General features: G+C 41.5%; 1 protein-coding gene across 1 annotated transcript in view; it reads left to right on the forward strand.

The window, feature by feature from the left end:
* PLA2R1 (phospholipase A2 receptor 1) overlaps nt 1-19,343 on the forward strand; it is an 87,529-nt gene that overhangs the window by 13,970 nt on the left and 54,216 nt on the right. The window contains exons 4-9 of the mRNA XM_090045631.1: nt 6,145-6,318; nt 7,807-7,920; nt 8,615-8,758; nt 10,530-10,718; nt 12,998-13,155; nt 14,561-14,668. Of these exons, the coding sequence (XP_089901757.1) occupies nt 6,145-6,318; nt 7,807-7,920; nt 8,615-8,758; nt 10,530-10,718; nt 12,998-13,155; nt 14,561-14,668 (887 nt within the window). The remainder of the gene's footprint in view (nt 1-6,144; nt 6,319-7,806; nt 7,921-8,614; nt 8,759-10,529; nt 10,719-12,997; nt 13,156-14,560; nt 14,669-19,343) is intronic.

The raw sequence follows: 19,343 nt of genomic DNA on the forward strand, positions 1-19,343 counted from the left end.
CAATAGAGAAGAGCCAGCAGAGTTTCTTGAGCCACTTTAGCCACTGTCTGGCATCTAGTCTGATGCTCCTTCATGTGGGATCTTTGCTTCTCAAATTAATATCAAATTGGGCACATCTACACATGCTGATTTAAGGCACTTTAGCCCAATTTAAGGTGTATTTAAGGCATGTGTCTATATCATAAACTAGATATAGACATTGGATTTATAATAGACCTTATAACCTGCCTAACATCTGACTATCAAGGTATCTCTCCACTATTTACTAGTTACATTAATTCTCCTCCCCCTCCCTCACCCCCAGCCTCTTTCAACCACTGACTCCTCAATTTCCATCTTCACTGACTGGCTTTCTTGCATGCAGACCAGCCTCTGGCTTCTTTACTATTCATTCCATCCAGGAAGAGTGCACACCACTCTGGAGTGCAGATGCTTCCTCAGCCTGACAAAGGGTGTTTAAACCCGAAAGCTTGCTAAGAATTTTTCCAACTATTTGCGCGGTCTAATAAAGATATCAGATTCACCCAAAGAACCTTGTCTGCCAACAGCATACTGGATTGTATTAACAGGAGTGTCAGTTGCAAATCAAGGGAAGCAGTTCTTTCACTCTATTCAGCACTGATGGGGCCTCACCTGTAGTACAGGTGTAGTTGTAGGAGTCCAGTTTTGAACCCTCACTTCAAGAAGTACATGGACAGATGGAATGAGTCCAGCAGAAAGCAAGATTGTGAGGCTTGGAAAGCAAGACTGTGAGGAAAGGCTGAAAGAGCTAGGGTTATTTAGTCTGGAGAAGAGCAGACTGAGGTAGCATTTGATAACAATCTTCAGGTACTTGAAGGGAGTTTACAGAGAGGATAGAGATGAGCTTTTATCTGTGGCCATAGGGGACAGGACTAGGAGCAATGAAGTCAAGCTGCAACAGAGGAAATCTAGATTGGAGATTAGGAAGAACTTTCTGACAATGAGAGTGGTCAGGCATTTGGAACAGGGTACCTAGAGAAGTTGTAGACTATTCATCCCTGGAAATTTTCAGTAGCATATTGGAAAGATACTTGGCTGGGATTTAGTCAGGGATGATCCTGTCTTGAGCAGATGGCTAGACCATCAGTGGTTCTCACCCTTTTTTGTACAAGGACCATTTGTAAACATAGATGGCCAGTCCCAAGCCAGTGCCCCTCGCTCCCAACCTGCTGCCTCCCACCCCCAGGCCTCAGCCTCTCACTGTGTGGGGCAGAGGGTGGGTATGTGGGGAAAGGGAGAGACCTGGAGGGCCCCAAGCAGCCCCTTTCAGGCTGGAACTGACAGCCTTCGAGGGAAAAGCTACGGTTTTCCACATTTTTCTCCTTTAAAAGAGAAGTCAGTTTTACAGTTTGTTGATCCATTTTTACAGTTTGTCTGTGACCCTTTCATATATTCTTGTGACTCACGTTTGGGTCATGACCCACAGATTGAGAAATGCTGAACTAGATAATCCTGTGAGGTCCCTTCCAGTCCTACTTTTCTTTAGTTTGAGCACTTTGCAAATGTTTTTAGCATAGTGTCACAAACCTACTGATAATCAGAATTGGTTTGGGAGTTACTAGTGTGTCATGCATAGATATTTTCATGACTTGGATTTACTAATACAGAGTTTGGTTTTTCTATAGCTAAAGTTAAGAGCTGTTCGGTTTTATCATTTTTATACTAATATGAACCATGGGATTTAATATGAACGTATTTCTGTACAATAGTTGAAAATTGTGACTTTTACTAGTAATAGGGGTGATCTCTAAATTAGGTGTTAGGAATGTCTAAACCAAACAAAGGTTTTTTGCAGCTGAGGGAAACTCTGATTTCCAGAACATAAGTTGATAGTTTGCATTTGGAATGGATATGCATGTTGATTATCCAGAAAGCAGATGTAATTTGCAATGTGTATTTGGAAAGAGGTGTCAATCCCAAACTGTTGTGGCTTACATTTCAAAGGGCAAAACCCTCAATAAGGGAAATCCTTTTTCGGGAGAAAAATACCTGGAAGGACTCTCATATAGAGTTTGCTATTTTTTACCTTTAAATTGAATAAGAGAGAACTTATATCTCTCTTGAATAATTGATAGTTAAGGAAATTGGATTGAAAGGGTGTAAATATTCCATTTGCCTTAAATATATTGTATTTTGTCACACACAGGTTGCCCCAAGATAAGAAACACACCTTGTTTTTAAAGGGCAGAATCAAGAAAAATTATCTTTTTGCTGAGTAGCAGCAACTAGAGATCTGAGCCTGCTTATCGTTCTACTTGCTGGGTGCATCTACATGAGACATTTACTTTGGGGCTGCCTAATTAGCTCCAAAATAAAGTGTCAGTGTCTACATGTGTTGCCCTTTTAGGCCGCAGAAAACTGAAACTCCACTGCAGGTTAGTACTTGTAAATACAAGTACTATGTTATGGCGGAGTTCTTTAGTGTACAGCAGCATACATGTAGACACTGATAGGGCTGACCAGGGCTCGGAAATGCTTCAGTACAGGGACTGCCTGCTAGCTAGCCCTGCATTGCAACACCTTTGTGCCCCAACCAGTCCCTCCACAGCATGTTGAGCCAAATTGGAGCAGCTCCTGGCTGGCAGGCTGACCCTCCCCAAGGCTGGCAGGCTGACCCCCCAGGTCCCCTGTCAACCAGGGCTACTTTGACCCAGCTCAACATACTACAGTCCCAAGCTTACATTTTAACACAGCACCCAGGAGCAATTAACTCCAGTGCAATATGCACCAGAGTTTATTGCTCTGTGCTAACAGCACAAAGGCAGGCAAAATACAGCACACAGGCTGGATCAGGCCCACCAGGCCATGCTATCCAGCCCGCAGGCCCCCTAAAACCTTAGACAATTCACAGGACTATCTTCCTGTGGCTGCCTGTCAAAGATGACAAGGCACCAGCAGCAGCAGGACCCAGGAGGAGCTGACAGCAGCAGCAAGACCCATCCATCCCCACCCCACTCCCAGCTCCCAACTGCTTGGCAGAGGCTTCTGGCCTGGCGAACCTGGAGCTGTTCCCTGACTCCCCTTGCCCAAGAGGGGAACTCAGATAAGAACAGGCTGGGGGGGTAAAGATTGCTGGTGCAGCAGGAGCCAGCCTGGCTCAGGTAACACCATGTGTCTCCCAGCTGGCTCCTGCTACACCATGTGGTCCTAGCCCTGCAGCTGGGAACCACATGCTGCTGAAGCAGTGGGCGGGTGCGGGAGATAGTGGTGGCAGGTGGAGAAGAAAGGGAAGCGGCAAGAGAAAGGCAGTGGTGGCAGGCAGGGTAGAGGAAGTAGCAGCGGGCAGGAGTGCAGGGCTCTAGGGCTGGAGCTGGTGGCATTAGGATCCAGCTGGGAGCCACAGAGGCCAGGCTAGCTCCTGCTGTGGTCTGTGGTGCCAGCATTGCATCCAGGAAGCATGTGCTGGTGGGAAGTGCCCGGCTCAGCCAGCTGGCTCTGTGCCATGCTGTGCGGTTCCCAACCACAATGCCAGGACCTGTGCAGTGCAGCACAGAGCCAGTGAGCTGGGTCCAGCAGCACTCGATTTTCACACCATTGGGCCAGGATGAGATGGGCCAGGCTGGCTCTGTGTGGGTCTTGGCATTGTAGTTCTGTGCCACACTGCATGGCACAGAGCCAAATGGGCATCTCCTGGCACCACCTGGTTCCCAGCAGCATGGCACTGAGTTGACCCAGCCCATCCCAGGACCCATGCAGCACAGCATGAAACTCCAGGACCCATGCAGCATGGCATGGAGGCAGCCAGACTGGCCTTGTGGCACATGATTCCCAGCTGTAACCCTGGGACCTGTACAGAGCCAACACAGCCTGATGGTGCACTAGTGCCAGGAACTGTGGGGAGTCCCAGGCCATCAGGCTGTGCTGGCTCCTGGGGTTCCTGGCACTCTAGCTGGGAGCCGCACATGGAGGCACAGAGCCAAAGTCCTGTGAGCCCCACCTTGCAGCCAGGAACCATATGGTGACCCTCCTCATACCCCATATCTACACATACAGACACACACACACGGAGCCCCCCACAAACCACATACCCACCCACACCACACATACACCCACACCCACACACATATATCCTCAGCAACCCAAAAAACCCATACCCACCCACCCATACCCCCCAAACCCTCGATGCCCTTATACCTCCCCCCAGTGTACAAGAGTAAGACTTCATTTTGAGCTATTATACAATTACCTCTATATATGCAAAAAGCACTCACACAAATCAGGACAAAAATATTTTTCAAAATAGAATATGTTATTGTCAATATGTGATTTTTAGTATACAATTTAGTTTTTTTGTGATTGGAAGATGGTAACACCCCCCCTCCTCCCAGGGCAAGGGGAGGGACTTCCAGTAGCAAAGGTCAGGGGTTAGGGGTGGGACTTCTGGTCCCAAGATGGTGACAAGGGGGCAAGGCACCTGTTGAGGGGCAGGGCTACCCTTATGGCTCTTGGCAGCTCACCAAAATTGGTTAAGTGGCCCTCCAGTTTAAATACTTGCCCGCCCCTGTAATAGCATGTGTAGATGCACCGTCTGTGGATTACATGCAGATTTTACTTTCACTTTTATCCAGTAAGCAGCAGAAATGGCTCTTGCCGTATTTCCTAACGTATAATCTGCACTCTGGTTTCCAGCAGCAGGGGTTTTGTTTTTTCAGTGGCGCATCATAAAAAGGTATGTCATATTCAAGAAAACATGTAATTGTAGGTCAGGAATGTCATCTAGCATGGCAGACAGCTGCATATCTGTGGGGAGGAAGTTATCTGCATAGTATGCATAAGCTTCAATTCTCATTGAATAGAAAAATATAGATTAGTAGATGAGGTGACAGTGCATAGATGTGCAGGATAAGGCAAAAGGGTCTAGAGATTTCTAGGCTTTAGACAGTTTTGTTCCCAAGTTGATGGAAGATAGGACTGCAAGATGAGAAGCTGCTTTCAGGAAAGCTTTGTCGGGAAAGAGCAGGACAACTCTCTGGGCAGAGAGTGGTGTTGTATTTTAATAAGAAATGCAGGGCAAGATCCTTCTTTAATTGTTATAGTTATTTTCTTGTATTCTGTCCCCACAACCCACAGTTGCTTCTATATGTGATTTTTCTTGTTTGTGTAATGACTTTGCTATTCTATTTATTGTATTGATTGCCTGTGGTAAAGGTGATTTTCTGAGCTGCTGGTGGCCTCAGGATTCTCTCTTTTATGGGAGAGGGGACCTATAATTTTATATAAGCCCTAGAAATATTACTCATAAACTGGCAAAACTTCCTCTGCTGGAAGTACAAGGCTCAGACTGGAACAGTTGGAACTAAGGTCTACTGGGTAAGAAGTTAACCCGGGGGCAAATGTTAGTTTGCTCTGGGATAAGCAGCAAAGCAGTGGGGAGAGGCAGGATGTCAAAGAACCCCAGTAAAAAAAACCAACCAAAGGGAGAGAGGTTCCTACATTTTTACAAAGCAATCTAAAAAAAATTCCATTGTGTGACACCATATTAATACCCTTCTGAGTCCAATCTCTGGATCCAACGGTTCATTTTTAAATGGGAGAAAACATAATTTTCCCTTGTTTCTAGGAATCAGCTGAACTACTTGGGCTAAAATTTTCCCAGATAAATTCTGCCCAAGGCAGTCAGTCGCACAACATAGATAACTTCAGTATTGCCAATTATGGCTATAACAAGCATGTATAATATTTCATTCCCTGAGTATACTCTGATAAGGTGAAATTAATCTTCCTTCTCTCTTCAGCAGTAGCATGGGCATGGTTCACCCTGCTCCTAGAAAGTTAGTGATTCAGTTTCACCTTTACGTTCCTAGAGGCAGATCATCAGCTGGTATAAATTGCCAGTATTCTTGTTGACTTAATTAGACCTCTGACAAATTGAATCAGCTGAGTTTGGCCTCCTCATATTTACTAACATTATGAAAAGCCAACTAGGTCATTATGCATATAAATTGTTTTAATTTCAAATAGCCTCCAACTTCCTTCTATACTTGTGACATCAGAGCACTGAAAATGAGTTCATAACCATGCTTCCATTGCATGCCCTCTTGGTGTTCAGCTAAATTGTTATATTATAGTACTTTCTATCCAATTGGTTTGTAATATTCTGTTCTTAACTGACATCTCATGCAGAGACTGGCTGTGACACTTTTTGGCAGAAGAACCGTGACACACACATTTGTTACCAGTTCAATATTTTTTCTATTCTTCCTTGGAATGAGGCACGTGTTGCATGTCAGACACAAGGAGGAGATTTGCTAAGCATCACAGACATGGAAGAACAGGAGTACATAAGTGACCAAAGTGGTGAGTATGTCTTTTACACATTACATGCTTAGCTTGCTTGGCTGCATGGCACAAGCGATGAAAATTTGAATTGAATTTAAAGTCAATGAGAATTTGAGGGCTAGGATTTCAACAAAAGCGTTGATTATAGTGTTTTATGGGGACCAGCTCAAAGCAAAACTTACACCCAAACAGCCCTAAACTTTAGGGAAGTTCATAACTAGATCAGGTCTCTTAACCTTCAGAGCTGCAGAATCACACCCATAGTTTGTTCAGGTAGAAGGACTTCCATAGGTTTGCAAAGAGAGATTACTCAGTACACACCAATAATAGTATTCACCATTTTCCACTGCTGTCTTCAAGGTCTTTCCACATCATGTGCTCCAGTAAAGCTCCAGTAAAGGTTTAAATAAACTATAGGTTAAATAAGCTGTAGGTTTACTACTCAAGTTCAAAGGTTTTATATGTGCTACTGCAGTTATCTTTTACTAATCCTTTACCCTTCTGAATGATTTGCCATTACACTTGTTATCCTGTTCTTGTACCTATGGCTACAGAAATGTTCATTTTCTTTGGAGAATTATGCAAATCATGTACAAAAATCCATTTAAATGAAGGCTATGCCTCATTCTTAGTGTCACAATTAATAGCTCCTAGACTAACTGGGTTAGGATGACCACTAAATGTTCAGGGGGGTTGCAGTAAATATCCTGATGGGGAAATGATGTGCTTTCTTCATAAGTATAAAGTGCTTCTTTGGTATGCTTTTTGTTTTCCTGTGTGCAGAAAAACTCTTTAATTAGCCCTGTTTGATTCTGATACTTAGGAACTCAGTAATATTGTTAATGTGAGTTGAAGATATCAGTGAAGGTAGAGGGTTACAGAATTGGGGTCTAAAGACCTATATTTCCAAATCTCATTACTTCCTCTCTTTGCAGATAACAACTTGCTTCCTATTATTGTTACTTGCAATAACAGGATATAGCAAACAGGAAAGTCTGACATTCATTTTTCACTAGTGTATGGAATGCATAAGCTTTTTAAGTGAAGGAACTAAAGACTTTTATAAATAATTTGCCTTAAAATCATGTTTGTCATATATTGGTCTAGAAGAGCTGAAACAGGGTTTGATGTGAAAGTTGTGTTGACGAGACAGATGGATGTTGTGAATTTTAAAAGTAGCAGAGAATTGTGTTGCAAAGATTTGCATACTGTGCAGTTACTGAATGTCTGCACATTTATGTGTAAATTGTGGCACCCCTAGCTACATTTGTTGTTTTTTCAGTATTATATTAATTACTAATTAAATTGAACCTAATCAAGAAGTGAGGGTAAATGCCAGTGGTATTTTTAGGGTTGTTGGCTGCAGTGGTATTCATAAGCACTTATTAATGACTTTTTTTTAATTTTGACTGTTTTTTGTCATGCAATTTGATAGCAGCCTGTCTCCATCCACAGGTATTCTAAAGCAGGAAAGAAATGTCTGTTTTTCTCCTTCATATATTTCAGAGAAGTTAAACATTACTGAAATTATGCTGTGGACAGGCCTGAATCAACTGGATGCAGCTGCTGGCTGGCAGTGGTCAGATGGAGCACCATTGGCATTTGTGAACTGGAGACCAAGTACTTGATGTTCTTCTTGGATATGTTATAGCACTGTAATTATATGCTGTCTGTAACTGAAGTTAAAGTATAAGAGTACTGTTCCTGCAACTGCTTCTTATCTGAAAAATGAACTACATGAAATGATGTACTATTTTTGTGGGCAGGTTTTTTCACACTGATGACCAAGCACATAAGCTGGACAATGATAGTGCTGAAATTCACTATATGAATTTACAGCAACTAGGAATCTTGCCCTTTTGCTTTTGGAGGAATTTTCATGATCGTGATTGACAGTGGTTTGTTAAATATATTTTTAAAATATGGATTCTGTGTTTTCTGGGGAAAAGAATTTTTGATTGACTAGTTTTACATTAGTATGGGAAACTCTGTGACATGATTTGTTCCATCTTTGAGGTCTATTTATTGGAACAGAAGATGGAGACCTTGGAACTTCTCAGATATCTCATGTCACAGCATTGGCAAGTGAAGATGTGCAAATAAATATATGTTGTGACTGATGTTCAGTTATCCAGTTCCTGTGAATTCAAACAGGTCCTTTGTGTAACTTAGTGTTGATAGAGAAGGTGGCTTAACTTGATAGAGGCTTTTGTTTGTATATCAATACAGTAACATTTATAGAGAACTATGAGTCAGTTTTACAAATAAGTGTGATTTTTACTTTATTTTACATTTTTCAAAATTCTATTTGCAGGCTCTGCTAAGGATTCACTTAAAGAAAATCACTGTGTGGTGCTTAATCCACAGATGCAGTATAGCTGGCAAAGTAAAATATGTGAATCTGTATTTCCTTTTATATGCAAAAAATATTTAAATAGTACAGAGCATAAAACATTTGGTAAGTCTCACTAAAATAGTATATTTTATTTCACCCTCTCTCTTATGATGGTGTTCTGTCCATTGCTTATATTTGGCATATATTTTTAATCTGTTGTTTCCTTTTGCAATTTATTACAAAATATACTGTGCTTTGAAGACTACAGAAGGATTTTGGGGTGTGCAAGGAATGTAAGATAAAGCCATTTACATGTAAAGCCTCTGGGCCAGATCATCTCCTGGACTAAACTAATCCATTGTATTTCTGGCTGTTTAAGCCAGCTAAGGATCTAATCTTTTGTTTCTGTTCTAATGTAACTTTTTATGAGCCTTCAGTTAAAGTACATAGAATCAGGATTAGAAGGGACCTTACAGGTCTATACCAACTCCCTGCACAAATTCAGGGTGCGGTTTTCCTAAATCAGACTTATCAAGCACTTATTTAGCCTCTTGAAAATGTCCAATTAGCTCCCTACAACTTCCCTATATGTCCCATTGTCCTAAATTTGTGTCAGTAAGAAGTTTTCTCTGCGTTTTAATCTAAATCTGTTTTATTCATCTGCTATTCGTTACTTTTGTGCCCTGCCCTTTGTAGTGTGGCAGAACATTTGTCCTCCCACTTCTTTATGGAGGCCTTTAAAATATTTGGAAATTGCTATCGCATCTGTTCTTAAACTCCTTTCTTCCAAACTAAACATCCTTGCTTCTTTCAAGCTTTCCTCAGATTGTTGGAGAACTTGCAGAAGTTGTTGCTAAACCATTTTAGTAAACATAAGGCTGATAATATAGCACTTACGTGGGTCTTCATATCATCAAAAAAATGTACAAAATGGTCATGCTGAATCTATTTGGGTTAGGCAACATTACCCTTTGTACATTTAGGTTCAGAACACTTTGACAATTCAACAGAATTAACCAAATGCCCAAGGAAAAGAGCATTTGATACAAAGGGAAACCCAGGCTTTACAATTATGTTCTTATCACGGAACTCGCATCTTCTTATACATTAACCTCACAAAAAAACGTTACGTGAGACCAGAAATAGAAAAAAAATGGAACTCTTTTATTGAAAGGCTCAGAATTCTCCTTAGGAGTCAGACTTGCTTATTATGACAACTATAGTCACTTTTTTTTTTTCCTCGTAAACAAAGTATTTTTCTTGTTTTGAACTCTAAACAAGACCTGACCCTTTGCAGTTAATGGAAAGAATTTAGTGGGGTTTGGATTAGATCCAAAATGTGATAGGGTAAGGTAGGCTAATAGTTTGGTATGTAACCATTCCAATTGCAATGTTTATCTCTTTTCGTTTTCTTCTTGTAGTTACAGTATAGCTAAATTTTAAAAATAAAATGCCTTCAGCAAGCCTCCCAGGGACTTATTTGTAGCTCAAATGACCATACCTTTAAACAGAGGCATAGCTAGGTGTTTTAGTGCACAGGGAGTTAGTGGCACACAGGGATGACAGCTGCACTTGGGCTGTTGGCAGTGATAGTCTAGTAGCATGGGAGCTGCTTTTTCTGCACCTCCCTCCCCAAATCAGCACCCAGGGCTGGTGCTCTGGTTACCCTCCATAGTTATGCTACTGCAAATAAATTTTGGGAATTTTATTTTGTCTGCAGGTGTGTCACTGTGTACACATGCTACTTTTCCATTATTGAATTGTTTTGAATGCCTTTAGATTTCCAATTCTTGTAAATAAGAAAATAGGTATTAATGCCATATGAAAACACTTTAGCCTAATCTTACAACTAAATTTATGTAATGTGTTCTATCTTGTATGTTTTAATTAAAAGATTCATGGAAGTATTATCCTACCCGCTGTGACACTGATTGGTATCCTTATAACCGCAACTGCTATAAACTTCATAAAGAGGAAAAGAATTGGAGTGATGCAGTACTCTCTTGCCAAAATGATAATAGCAAGCTCATTAGAATAACTTCCTTGGCAGAAGCTGAGTTACTTGTTAACCTTCTTGAAGTTGGTAAGTCCTGCAAGTTAGTTTACGTTCTGTATTGTGGTTTTCTTTCAGTGATATTCTTCTGTATGAACAAAGTGTTCAGATTGTGGGTTTCCATGTAAATGTTGAATGCTGTTTGTTATATAGCCAGTATATTTGGGTTCCACTGATTCATAAGAGAACAATAATTTGAGGCTGACTCCTTCTAGCATCCTAAAGTGTTTCTTATTAGCTACCCCAGGGGTATGAAGATGATGAAGGACTTGTGTACAAGTTGAGAACTAGTCAATGCAGTTTCACCCCTTTTTTTTGTAAGGTCTGCTGCTTAGTACTGAGGTGCTCAACCCCAGCCCGTGGGCTAGATCCAGCCCTTGGTGCTGTGCCATCCAGTCTGCAGGCCTCCCCGTGGTTCCACAGGCCATGGCCCTGTGCACTAGGTCAGGTGTACAGGGTGGCACAGGCCCCAACCCTGGTGTGTGGCGGTAACACAGGGCCTCCAGAGCCTGATCCCTGCATGCAAGACTGGGCACGTTTGGCATGAGGACCCTGGAGCCTGATTCCCACTTGTGGGATGAGGTGGAAGTAGCACACAGCTCTTGGAGCATAGGTCCATCATGCAGGAGTGGGTAAGGGTAGTGGGGGGTCCCCACCCGAATCCCTATATGTGGCACTGGGCAGAGGTGGCACAAGGACCCCGATCCCAGAACAAGGGACTGAGCAAGGGGTGCTATGGTGCCCTGGAGCCCAATCCTGGTATGTGAGGTTTGATCCAGCCCATGAACTGGCCCCATGCCTCTCATCTGGTCTGTGTGGCCAAAATGTTGATGACCATTGGCCCAGAAGATAGGATGATCATCAGAGCCTGTTGGCCAAGTAGTATACTCAGTAATATGAAAAAACAGGGTTATTTACCATAGACCTTGGCATACCATTTTTACTTGATTCCAAGGTTTTATTTCCCCATTTAACATGAGGTAGTGGGGGGCAGGCACCTGCTCCAGCTCTGGTTCTGGGTAGGGACTGGAGCTGCAGCTACTGCCTGCCCCTCCCCCCACCTCCTCTGCACCCCTTTTCTCCCATCATCTCAACCCTGCCTCCCCACATCCCTTTCCTCCCTCCCATCTCCCCACTCCCATTTCTACTTCTGCTTCTCCACAGCCTTGGGCTCCTGCCCTCCTTCCCCCAGGCTGTCCACTCCCATCTCCTTTGTTCCCCCCACCTCTGCTCCAGCATGGGGCACAGAGGGTGGCCCAAGCCTGGCTCTGTAGCAGTGGTGCTGGCTGCACTGCTGCTGTGTGACTGAATTGGGGCCATGCTCCATGCCCCAGGCTGCAGCAGGGGCAGAGTCTATCAGTGCTGGAACAAGGGTAAGTTGTTGGGGGGACCAGAGGCTGTTGAAGGGAGAAACAGGGAGTAGGCAGAGAAGGGCCTGTGGGGGGCAGGAACAAAGGAAAGGTAAGGTGGGACAGGCAGTAGGGAGAAATCTACCTGTCCCTGCCACTGCCTCTCCCCCACTCCCTACCTCTACTGCCTCCCCCACTGCCTGTCCCCCCGACTACCACCTGCCCTACTATCTGCCACCCCACTACCTCCTCCCCTACCAGTGCTTTCCTCACTGCAGTGGTTGTAAGGATGAATTTAAGATCATCCTCCAATAATTAGATTTTATACATGGAAAATTATAACAACTTATCAACGTTCCATGTTTATAATCTAATTATTGGGGGGGCTGTCTTAAATTCAGGGTTGTCCTAGATTGGGGTATATATGGTATTCTGAGTTCCTGATAAACCCTGTAAATTCTGGCTCTTGTCATTCTCCTGTTACCTGTGGCTAACTGCTCCCAAACTGTTCAATAATCCCTATCAGTACTTAAAGCAGAGATAATTTATGATACTGTTTGCTTTACAAGCTCAGTTATCCTGAGTAGACCGTGAGGCATGTGATGTGCCCTCTGTAGCTGCCAGGGCCTAATGTCAACTGTAGAATGGTCAAGTGTAGAGGAAGGCTATTCCACAGGCACCTTTCATATCCATACCATGTTTTCTACCCCTTGCATTCCATGAGTAGATAAATATACTGGTAATTTTTGTGGGAATTTGCAGACCATTTGATTCTCAATTTAATAAAAGAAGCAGCATATCTAAGGTGTACATTTTTTTAAAAGTCCATGTAATTCCATTTTTTCTGAAAAACGTAATATTGATTGAAAGTGTAAATAATTTTTAAACTATGCTATTAATTCTATGGAAACATCTTCCATCATTTTTGTTTCATCAAAATCTAAACCCCCTTTTTTACAGAAAATGTAACTGAAGTATGGATTGGCCTGAGCAGCAACAAAACCCCAATTGTTTTTGAATGGTCTGATGGCTCCTTGGTAACCTTTACTACATGGCACCAACAAGAACCTAATATTTTTCAAAGAACAGCTCCATTTTGTGTTTCAGCACAAGAAATTGTAAGTTTTCTTTTAGATTGTCTTTTAAGGGAAGAAAACCTTGTGTGAACAATTTTTGGTCATGATTATGTTTTTTTTTCCATTTGCATATATTTTCCAAGTCTTAAACTCTGTAATGACATTGGCTGTTGATGCACAATGTCTCATAGTCTTGGTAAATATGAGAGAGCCCTATGAACTGCCCTTTTAAGGCTGTGACGGATGCCCAAACTAAACAGAAGCAATGGGATAAGACCCTTAAAGAAATGGGAACAAGTGCAGTGCTTGCCAAATGGAAGAGGACAACAATCAGTGTGAAGCAAGTTTCCTTACAACAAAGAGAAAATAATGTTAAATCTATGTAGAGTACATTCTAATTTATGATGTTCAGTTTCTTGACATGAAAGCTTCATGGAAATATTTTGAAACAGTGAACCAGTTTCTTGTTACTCGGTTCTCAGTGTTTTAGGAGTTTATGCAGCACCTTGTAAAAACTGATACCAAGGAGCTGCATAAATGGTTCAGTCCCACTTCTACTTGAAGTCAATGGTAATTTTGCCATTGATTTTAGAAGAAGCAAGCCCAAGTTGAAGCTATGTCTGAAAATGTGAGATTAAGGGTGATAGATACCTGCATATGTACTAAAAAAGAAAAATCAATACAGGTAGAATACAATTCATAGCATTCAAACAAGGCTGGCAGAAATGCTTGTCAGTTTTCTAATTCAAAATAATTGTATGCTGCATAAATTTATTAGCATAGACTATTTTTAAGTGCATTAATGACACTATATCAGTAGTATCTTTTGTCAGAAGATTCACTGATCTGTATAATTCTTAGAGTTTCTATATAGTGTTGGTAATAATGGGTGTAATCCTGTGAAAACAGTCATACCATTAATTTTTATCCATGGGAGCAGCTCCACAGAAATAAAGGCCTACTCGGGTTTACAGTGAAGATCAGGTCCAATATCTGGAAGGTGAATACATTTTTAAAATAAAATTAGAGGTAAGATGCTTAGGGACATTTTTATTCTGTTTTGCTTAGATGTAAATGATGACAAACAGTGCAAAGTATTGGAAATTCTGACTCAGTTTTCAAAAACCTTTAAAACAAATGAGTTAAAATCATCTGGACCCACAGACTGAATGAGTGGTGCAAGACCTGTCCGTTGACCAGATCAGGCCCATAGGCAAATTTTCTTTATATTGGTACTGATTCAATATCAGACCGAGGTATCAGTGCACCTCTATGGCAAATTCTTTGTCTTAATCATGGGCCATTGAACATAGTTACAGAAGTAAATGAGAAGACTCCCCAGATGAACAAATGTGAGGAAAATGTAGCTGTCAGTTTTGTATATACTAGTGTCTCAAACAGGAAAATAAATTGTTTAACACAAATATAATGCACATTTTTTTACTAGGATGGACACTGGAAAATTAAAAATTGTGAAGACAAATTATTTTACTTATGTCAAAAAGCCGGCAAGTTTGAAAATGTCACTTCTGAGAAGGAATCGGGGTGTCTAGAGGTACATTTACTTAGTCTTTTTTTTTTTAGCTTCAAGAAATGTGATAGGAAATCTATAAATATTGGTATAGAATTGAGATGTTTAGTTTTTCACATTAAAAAAATATACTTCAGGTTTCCTAGGAAGAGTCTCACATCTATTGTTTGCTTTAAAATACATAAACAAAAGATTAATGTAAGATTAAAAGTTTCGGTAGGTTCCTTTTATGGATCATTGCCTTGTTGGCAGTTGTAATCCAAATTCCTATGTCTTTCTAGAGCAAAAGTCGCAATACTTTTGGAGGCCATCTGTACAAACAATGATTGTTACATGATGCTTTATCTTACACATGTTTTTCATAGTTTTGAGTGGAATGTCAGGGCGAAAAACACACAGTTTCTTTGATATGAAGAATTAACTTCTACACTTATAGGGAAGCATTCCCTTCATTTTCATAAAACAAAAATGGCGAGGGCATAACTTATCTAGGAGGATAAATAAGTGTTCAATCCTTTTTAAACTCTGAGTTACAAAATGACTTGATATTTTGTTATATCCAGTTAAAATTCAGGGACTTTCTGAATTGGGATTAATGTGTTGACTGTTACTGAGTAGAGGCTTACTGTGAAATTAAGATCCAGAGTCCTCAACATTGGGATGTGTGTGTATCAGCCTTGCAGTTAAGCTAATCTCTAATCTAAAATGTATCAACTAAAAATTTACCATCTGGTTCTAAAGTGTTTAGTGTTATACAGAAGTATGACTCAAGTGGAGTTTAGTAATCTAATCAGAATCCATTCCCTTTTTATGTTTAAAAAGTAGAAAAGGGAGTTATGAAGATAACCAATTACCAGCAATTAATTATGCAGAATCATTAAATTGACATAGACTTGCAACAGGTACTGTCTTTCAAAGGCATGTGACATCCACTTGTCTCTCAGTTTTGCCGGAGAACAGACAAACATGTTACTAAAAACCTTACAGTTCACAAAATGTAAAGAATACATGCATGTTCTGTCTAATAGCTACTACCAAAACAGTATGAATCTCACTAAAGTTACAAGTAGTCAGCTTTTCCTTCTTATTTTATTCAATAACAAATAACTTGCTCCAAATTCTGTAGTACTTATTTGTGGAGAATTTCAGCTGAAAACAGTGACATAGGGGAAAAAATAAGACAGGAAATTTCACATAAATATACTCTAAAACATTCAAATGTCTGATGATGGGTTAGCTGTGGAGTAAATTAAACCAGAGAGAAGTGAATAGGGGCAGAATCCGATTCAGTTCACCTGTCCAAATGGCAGTTACCTAGGCACATAAGGGGTGCATCTACACAAGACCCTTTACTGCACAGTAGACTAATCTACCACTCAGTAAAGCATCAGCATCTATACATGTGCAGCATTTACTGCATGATAAATTAGGCTAATACGCAGTTGCCTAGTACCAAGGAATATAGATACTAGATCAACTACACAGTAGCTACTGCACAGTAGCAAATATGGAGGGAGCTGACCAGAAGTGGGACAGCTCCTCCCCTCCCCCACCTGACCCATGTGCCCAGGCCTGACCCATGTGCCTCCTGTCAGCCTCCCAGGGGAGCCTGGAGCTCCCCCTGACTGCTGCACGGGGGCAAAGCAGGGGCAGAGCAGCTCTGCACTAAATTGTTCCTGTCAGGAGCAAATTTGCTTTTGCTAGGAGCACATGTAGATGCGTTCCTGGTCACGTGTTAATGTGCCTTAAGGTACTGTGCAGTAACCCTAATCCACACTAATTGCATGTGTAGGTGCACCTATGTAGTATTTATGGCATTTAGACACAGTGTGCAAACCCTCTCCCTGTGCAGTGTGGCTCTGTTTGTATATAACTAAGCATACATGCTGAAAAGAGGAGGATGATGGCCAACCATAGTTTAGCCCCAGTAACTGAGTCTAAGCCTCTGGCATGGTTATTTTGTCTCTATAAAGCTTTCTAATCTTACCAGTTTTTTTCTCTTCTACTGATGTTTGGGTTATTTTTCAGACTGATTGGCATGTAAAATCTTCTATACTTCTCATCAACTGATTGTGGTTCTTACAGGGCATTCTTAGCCAGCAGTTGCAGAAGTGGATGTCTTTTTCCTCTCTCTTCCTGAGATTCACTATGTGCTATGTGATTTTTTTGCTAACTCCACTATTAGTTTTTCTAATCACTAAACTGTTAACAGGGAGCAAATCTTTTTGTAACAAAGGTCAGCTTCCTTATGCAAACTTTCTGTATGCTAAAACAAGAAAGTTAAGTGCAGTGGTGGAGCTCGGGCAGGGACAATGTCCCCCTGGCCCAGCAGTAAGGAGCTCCCAGTCCCAGCTCCCTGCTTGGGTGCAGGGGGCTGGGAAGGAGCTTCAGGGGAGGGGCAGGTCCCAGCCCCCTATCCCAGTCTGTCCGTGGGGCAGCTAGCAGTGAGCCTCTGGTTGGGCAGGGATTCTGGGGGCTCACTGCTATCCGCCCCACTAGCAGATCAAGACAGGAGGCTGTGACCTGCCCTTTCCCCACAGCTCTTTCAATTGGGGCACAGGGCTGTGAAAAAGCTGCAGGGTTGCAGCCTGCCCTTGACAGGGACAGTTCCTGGTTAGCCCTGGGCTACACAGGGAAGTCTGCACATGCAGCCTAGAACTGGCTGGGGACTGTCCCATGTCACAGGGAAGCGTGACATGGGACAGTCCCCAGCCAGTTCTAGGCTGCATGTGCAGACTTCCCTGTGTAGCCTGAGCCTGGCTGGGAACTGTCCCAGTTTGAAGCAAGTCTCTGCCAGCTCCAGGCTAGCCAGGGAACTTTCTCTATGCAGGAACTCTCTCCACAATTGTGGAGCAGGGACTGGGAGCTCCCTGTTGCTGGGGTAGGAGGACATTGTCCCTGCCTGGGCTCTGGTGATGCAGCCCACCCTGGCAGCAGAAAGATCCCAGGGGGGCAGAGAACAATCTCCTACCACCTGCTGCCTGGCTGACCAGGAGCAAATTTACTCCTGGCCAGCTGTCTACAGTGCCTTACTGCACAGTAATTACTCAGCAGTTAATTTGCTACTTGCATTTGCTCTACTGCGCAGTAAAGCATCTTTTGTAGACATGCCTAGTATGTCACTATGGTATTGTCATGTCCAACTCTAGCTTTTGTATAGTCAAGGTCAATCCCATTTCCTGTAATTTCATCAAAAATATTTATACATTTTTTCTCTAGGACAGAATTTGACTCTTCCTATACAGCTGCTTTCCCAACTTCCATGACTGAGATAAAATGACACTAATATAATTCTGTTTCCTACTGTAGCTGGATGCCAGCCAGAAGGAGTAAAAAAGGCACAGGAATGATAATATTCAAAGTGCTAAAGGAAGTAATCTAGGAAAATAAGTAAATAAAGGAATAAAATAATAAAAGAAATAGAAAAGCAAGCAGAACCTTGTGCTAGTCATCTTCTCTGTCTTTCTGGATGCCAACCCCATTCACGATGTCAGTTATGCACATACTTTAAGCTTAGGTGCATGTCATGTTGATGTCAATAGGACATAAACGCATGCTTTATCATTCAGTCATTATTTTTGTTGTCTTGAATTAGACTAAAAATGACTGAATAGTCTTAGTGCTTCCTGAAATAAGCCTTGAAGTTGGACAGAAGAAAAGCTCTTGATAATAATTGCCACCGTTGATCAAATGCATCACTCCTTCAGAAATTTTTGTCAGTTTCTCCCTTCCTCCTCCACTTTGTTTTTCTTTAATCATCATTAAATTGTGTTTGTAGATTTTTAAAACTGTATTGCTTTGCTTCATTTTCCAAACATTTTGCAGAAGTAGTGTTTATCCTATGGAAATGCTGAGGGCTATGGAAATAGCTCTGCTTTCCATATATGTAGCACTAAAATGTACAGAGGAGAGATTATATTTGTTTCTTTGTGTTTGATCATTTAGATCCAGGTAGTGTAGTTATTATACTTGTTTTAAGAATTTAAATACTGCTTTGTGGCACATGATTAATACAGAAAAAACCATATCAGACTTTTTGGTACCAAGTTTGCCAATGAAAAAGATTGGAGGAGTGGCAGATAATGAGGATTCATAGATTTCATAGACATTAGGGCTGAAAGAGACCTCAGAAAATTATCGAGTCCAGCCCCCGCCCCAGGGTCAGGATGTATCACTTGGTCAGCTGTAAACATAACTGTGTAATAGTGAGACTGTCTTTCATTTATTTTTTCCTTCACTATTGGAGTATTTTTTTCTTTAAAACATCCAAGGAAATGAGAAGATACTGTATTTAAAAAGAGGAAATGGAAATAATGATAAGAGGTAGATCGCAAATTGTTTGTTTTGCCATGTAAAAGGTCAGTGCTGGGATTGTTGGTAGTGTTGAAAAAACATTCTGCCTTCAGTTTGAAACAGCTGCAACCTTTTAATACCAATGTTGTTGAGTTTGACAGGCAATGTGTATTCTACAGTTTTGATATAAGTTATCATTAATGAGCTACCACAGCTATAAGCCAACAAGAATTATGAAACATTTGTGCCAAAAGAGACAGGTATCTAAATGTCCTGGCATGCATCCCTAAGACCGAGTCAGTAAATTGATATTCCAAGAGCAAGTTAAGCAGATAACAGAACATAAATTATTAATCTTGTTCCTATGTGCATCACAATAAAGTAGCAGTAATAAAAACAAGCACAT

The sequence above is a fragment of the Crocodylus siamensis genome, chromosome 4 (genome assembly GCF_052110815.1).
Source record: "Crocodylus siamensis isolate JL-2025a chromosome 4, ASM5211081v1, whole genome shotgun sequence".
Taxonomy (NCBI): domain Eukaryota; kingdom Metazoa; phylum Chordata; order Crocodylia; family Crocodylidae; genus Crocodylus; species Crocodylus siamensis.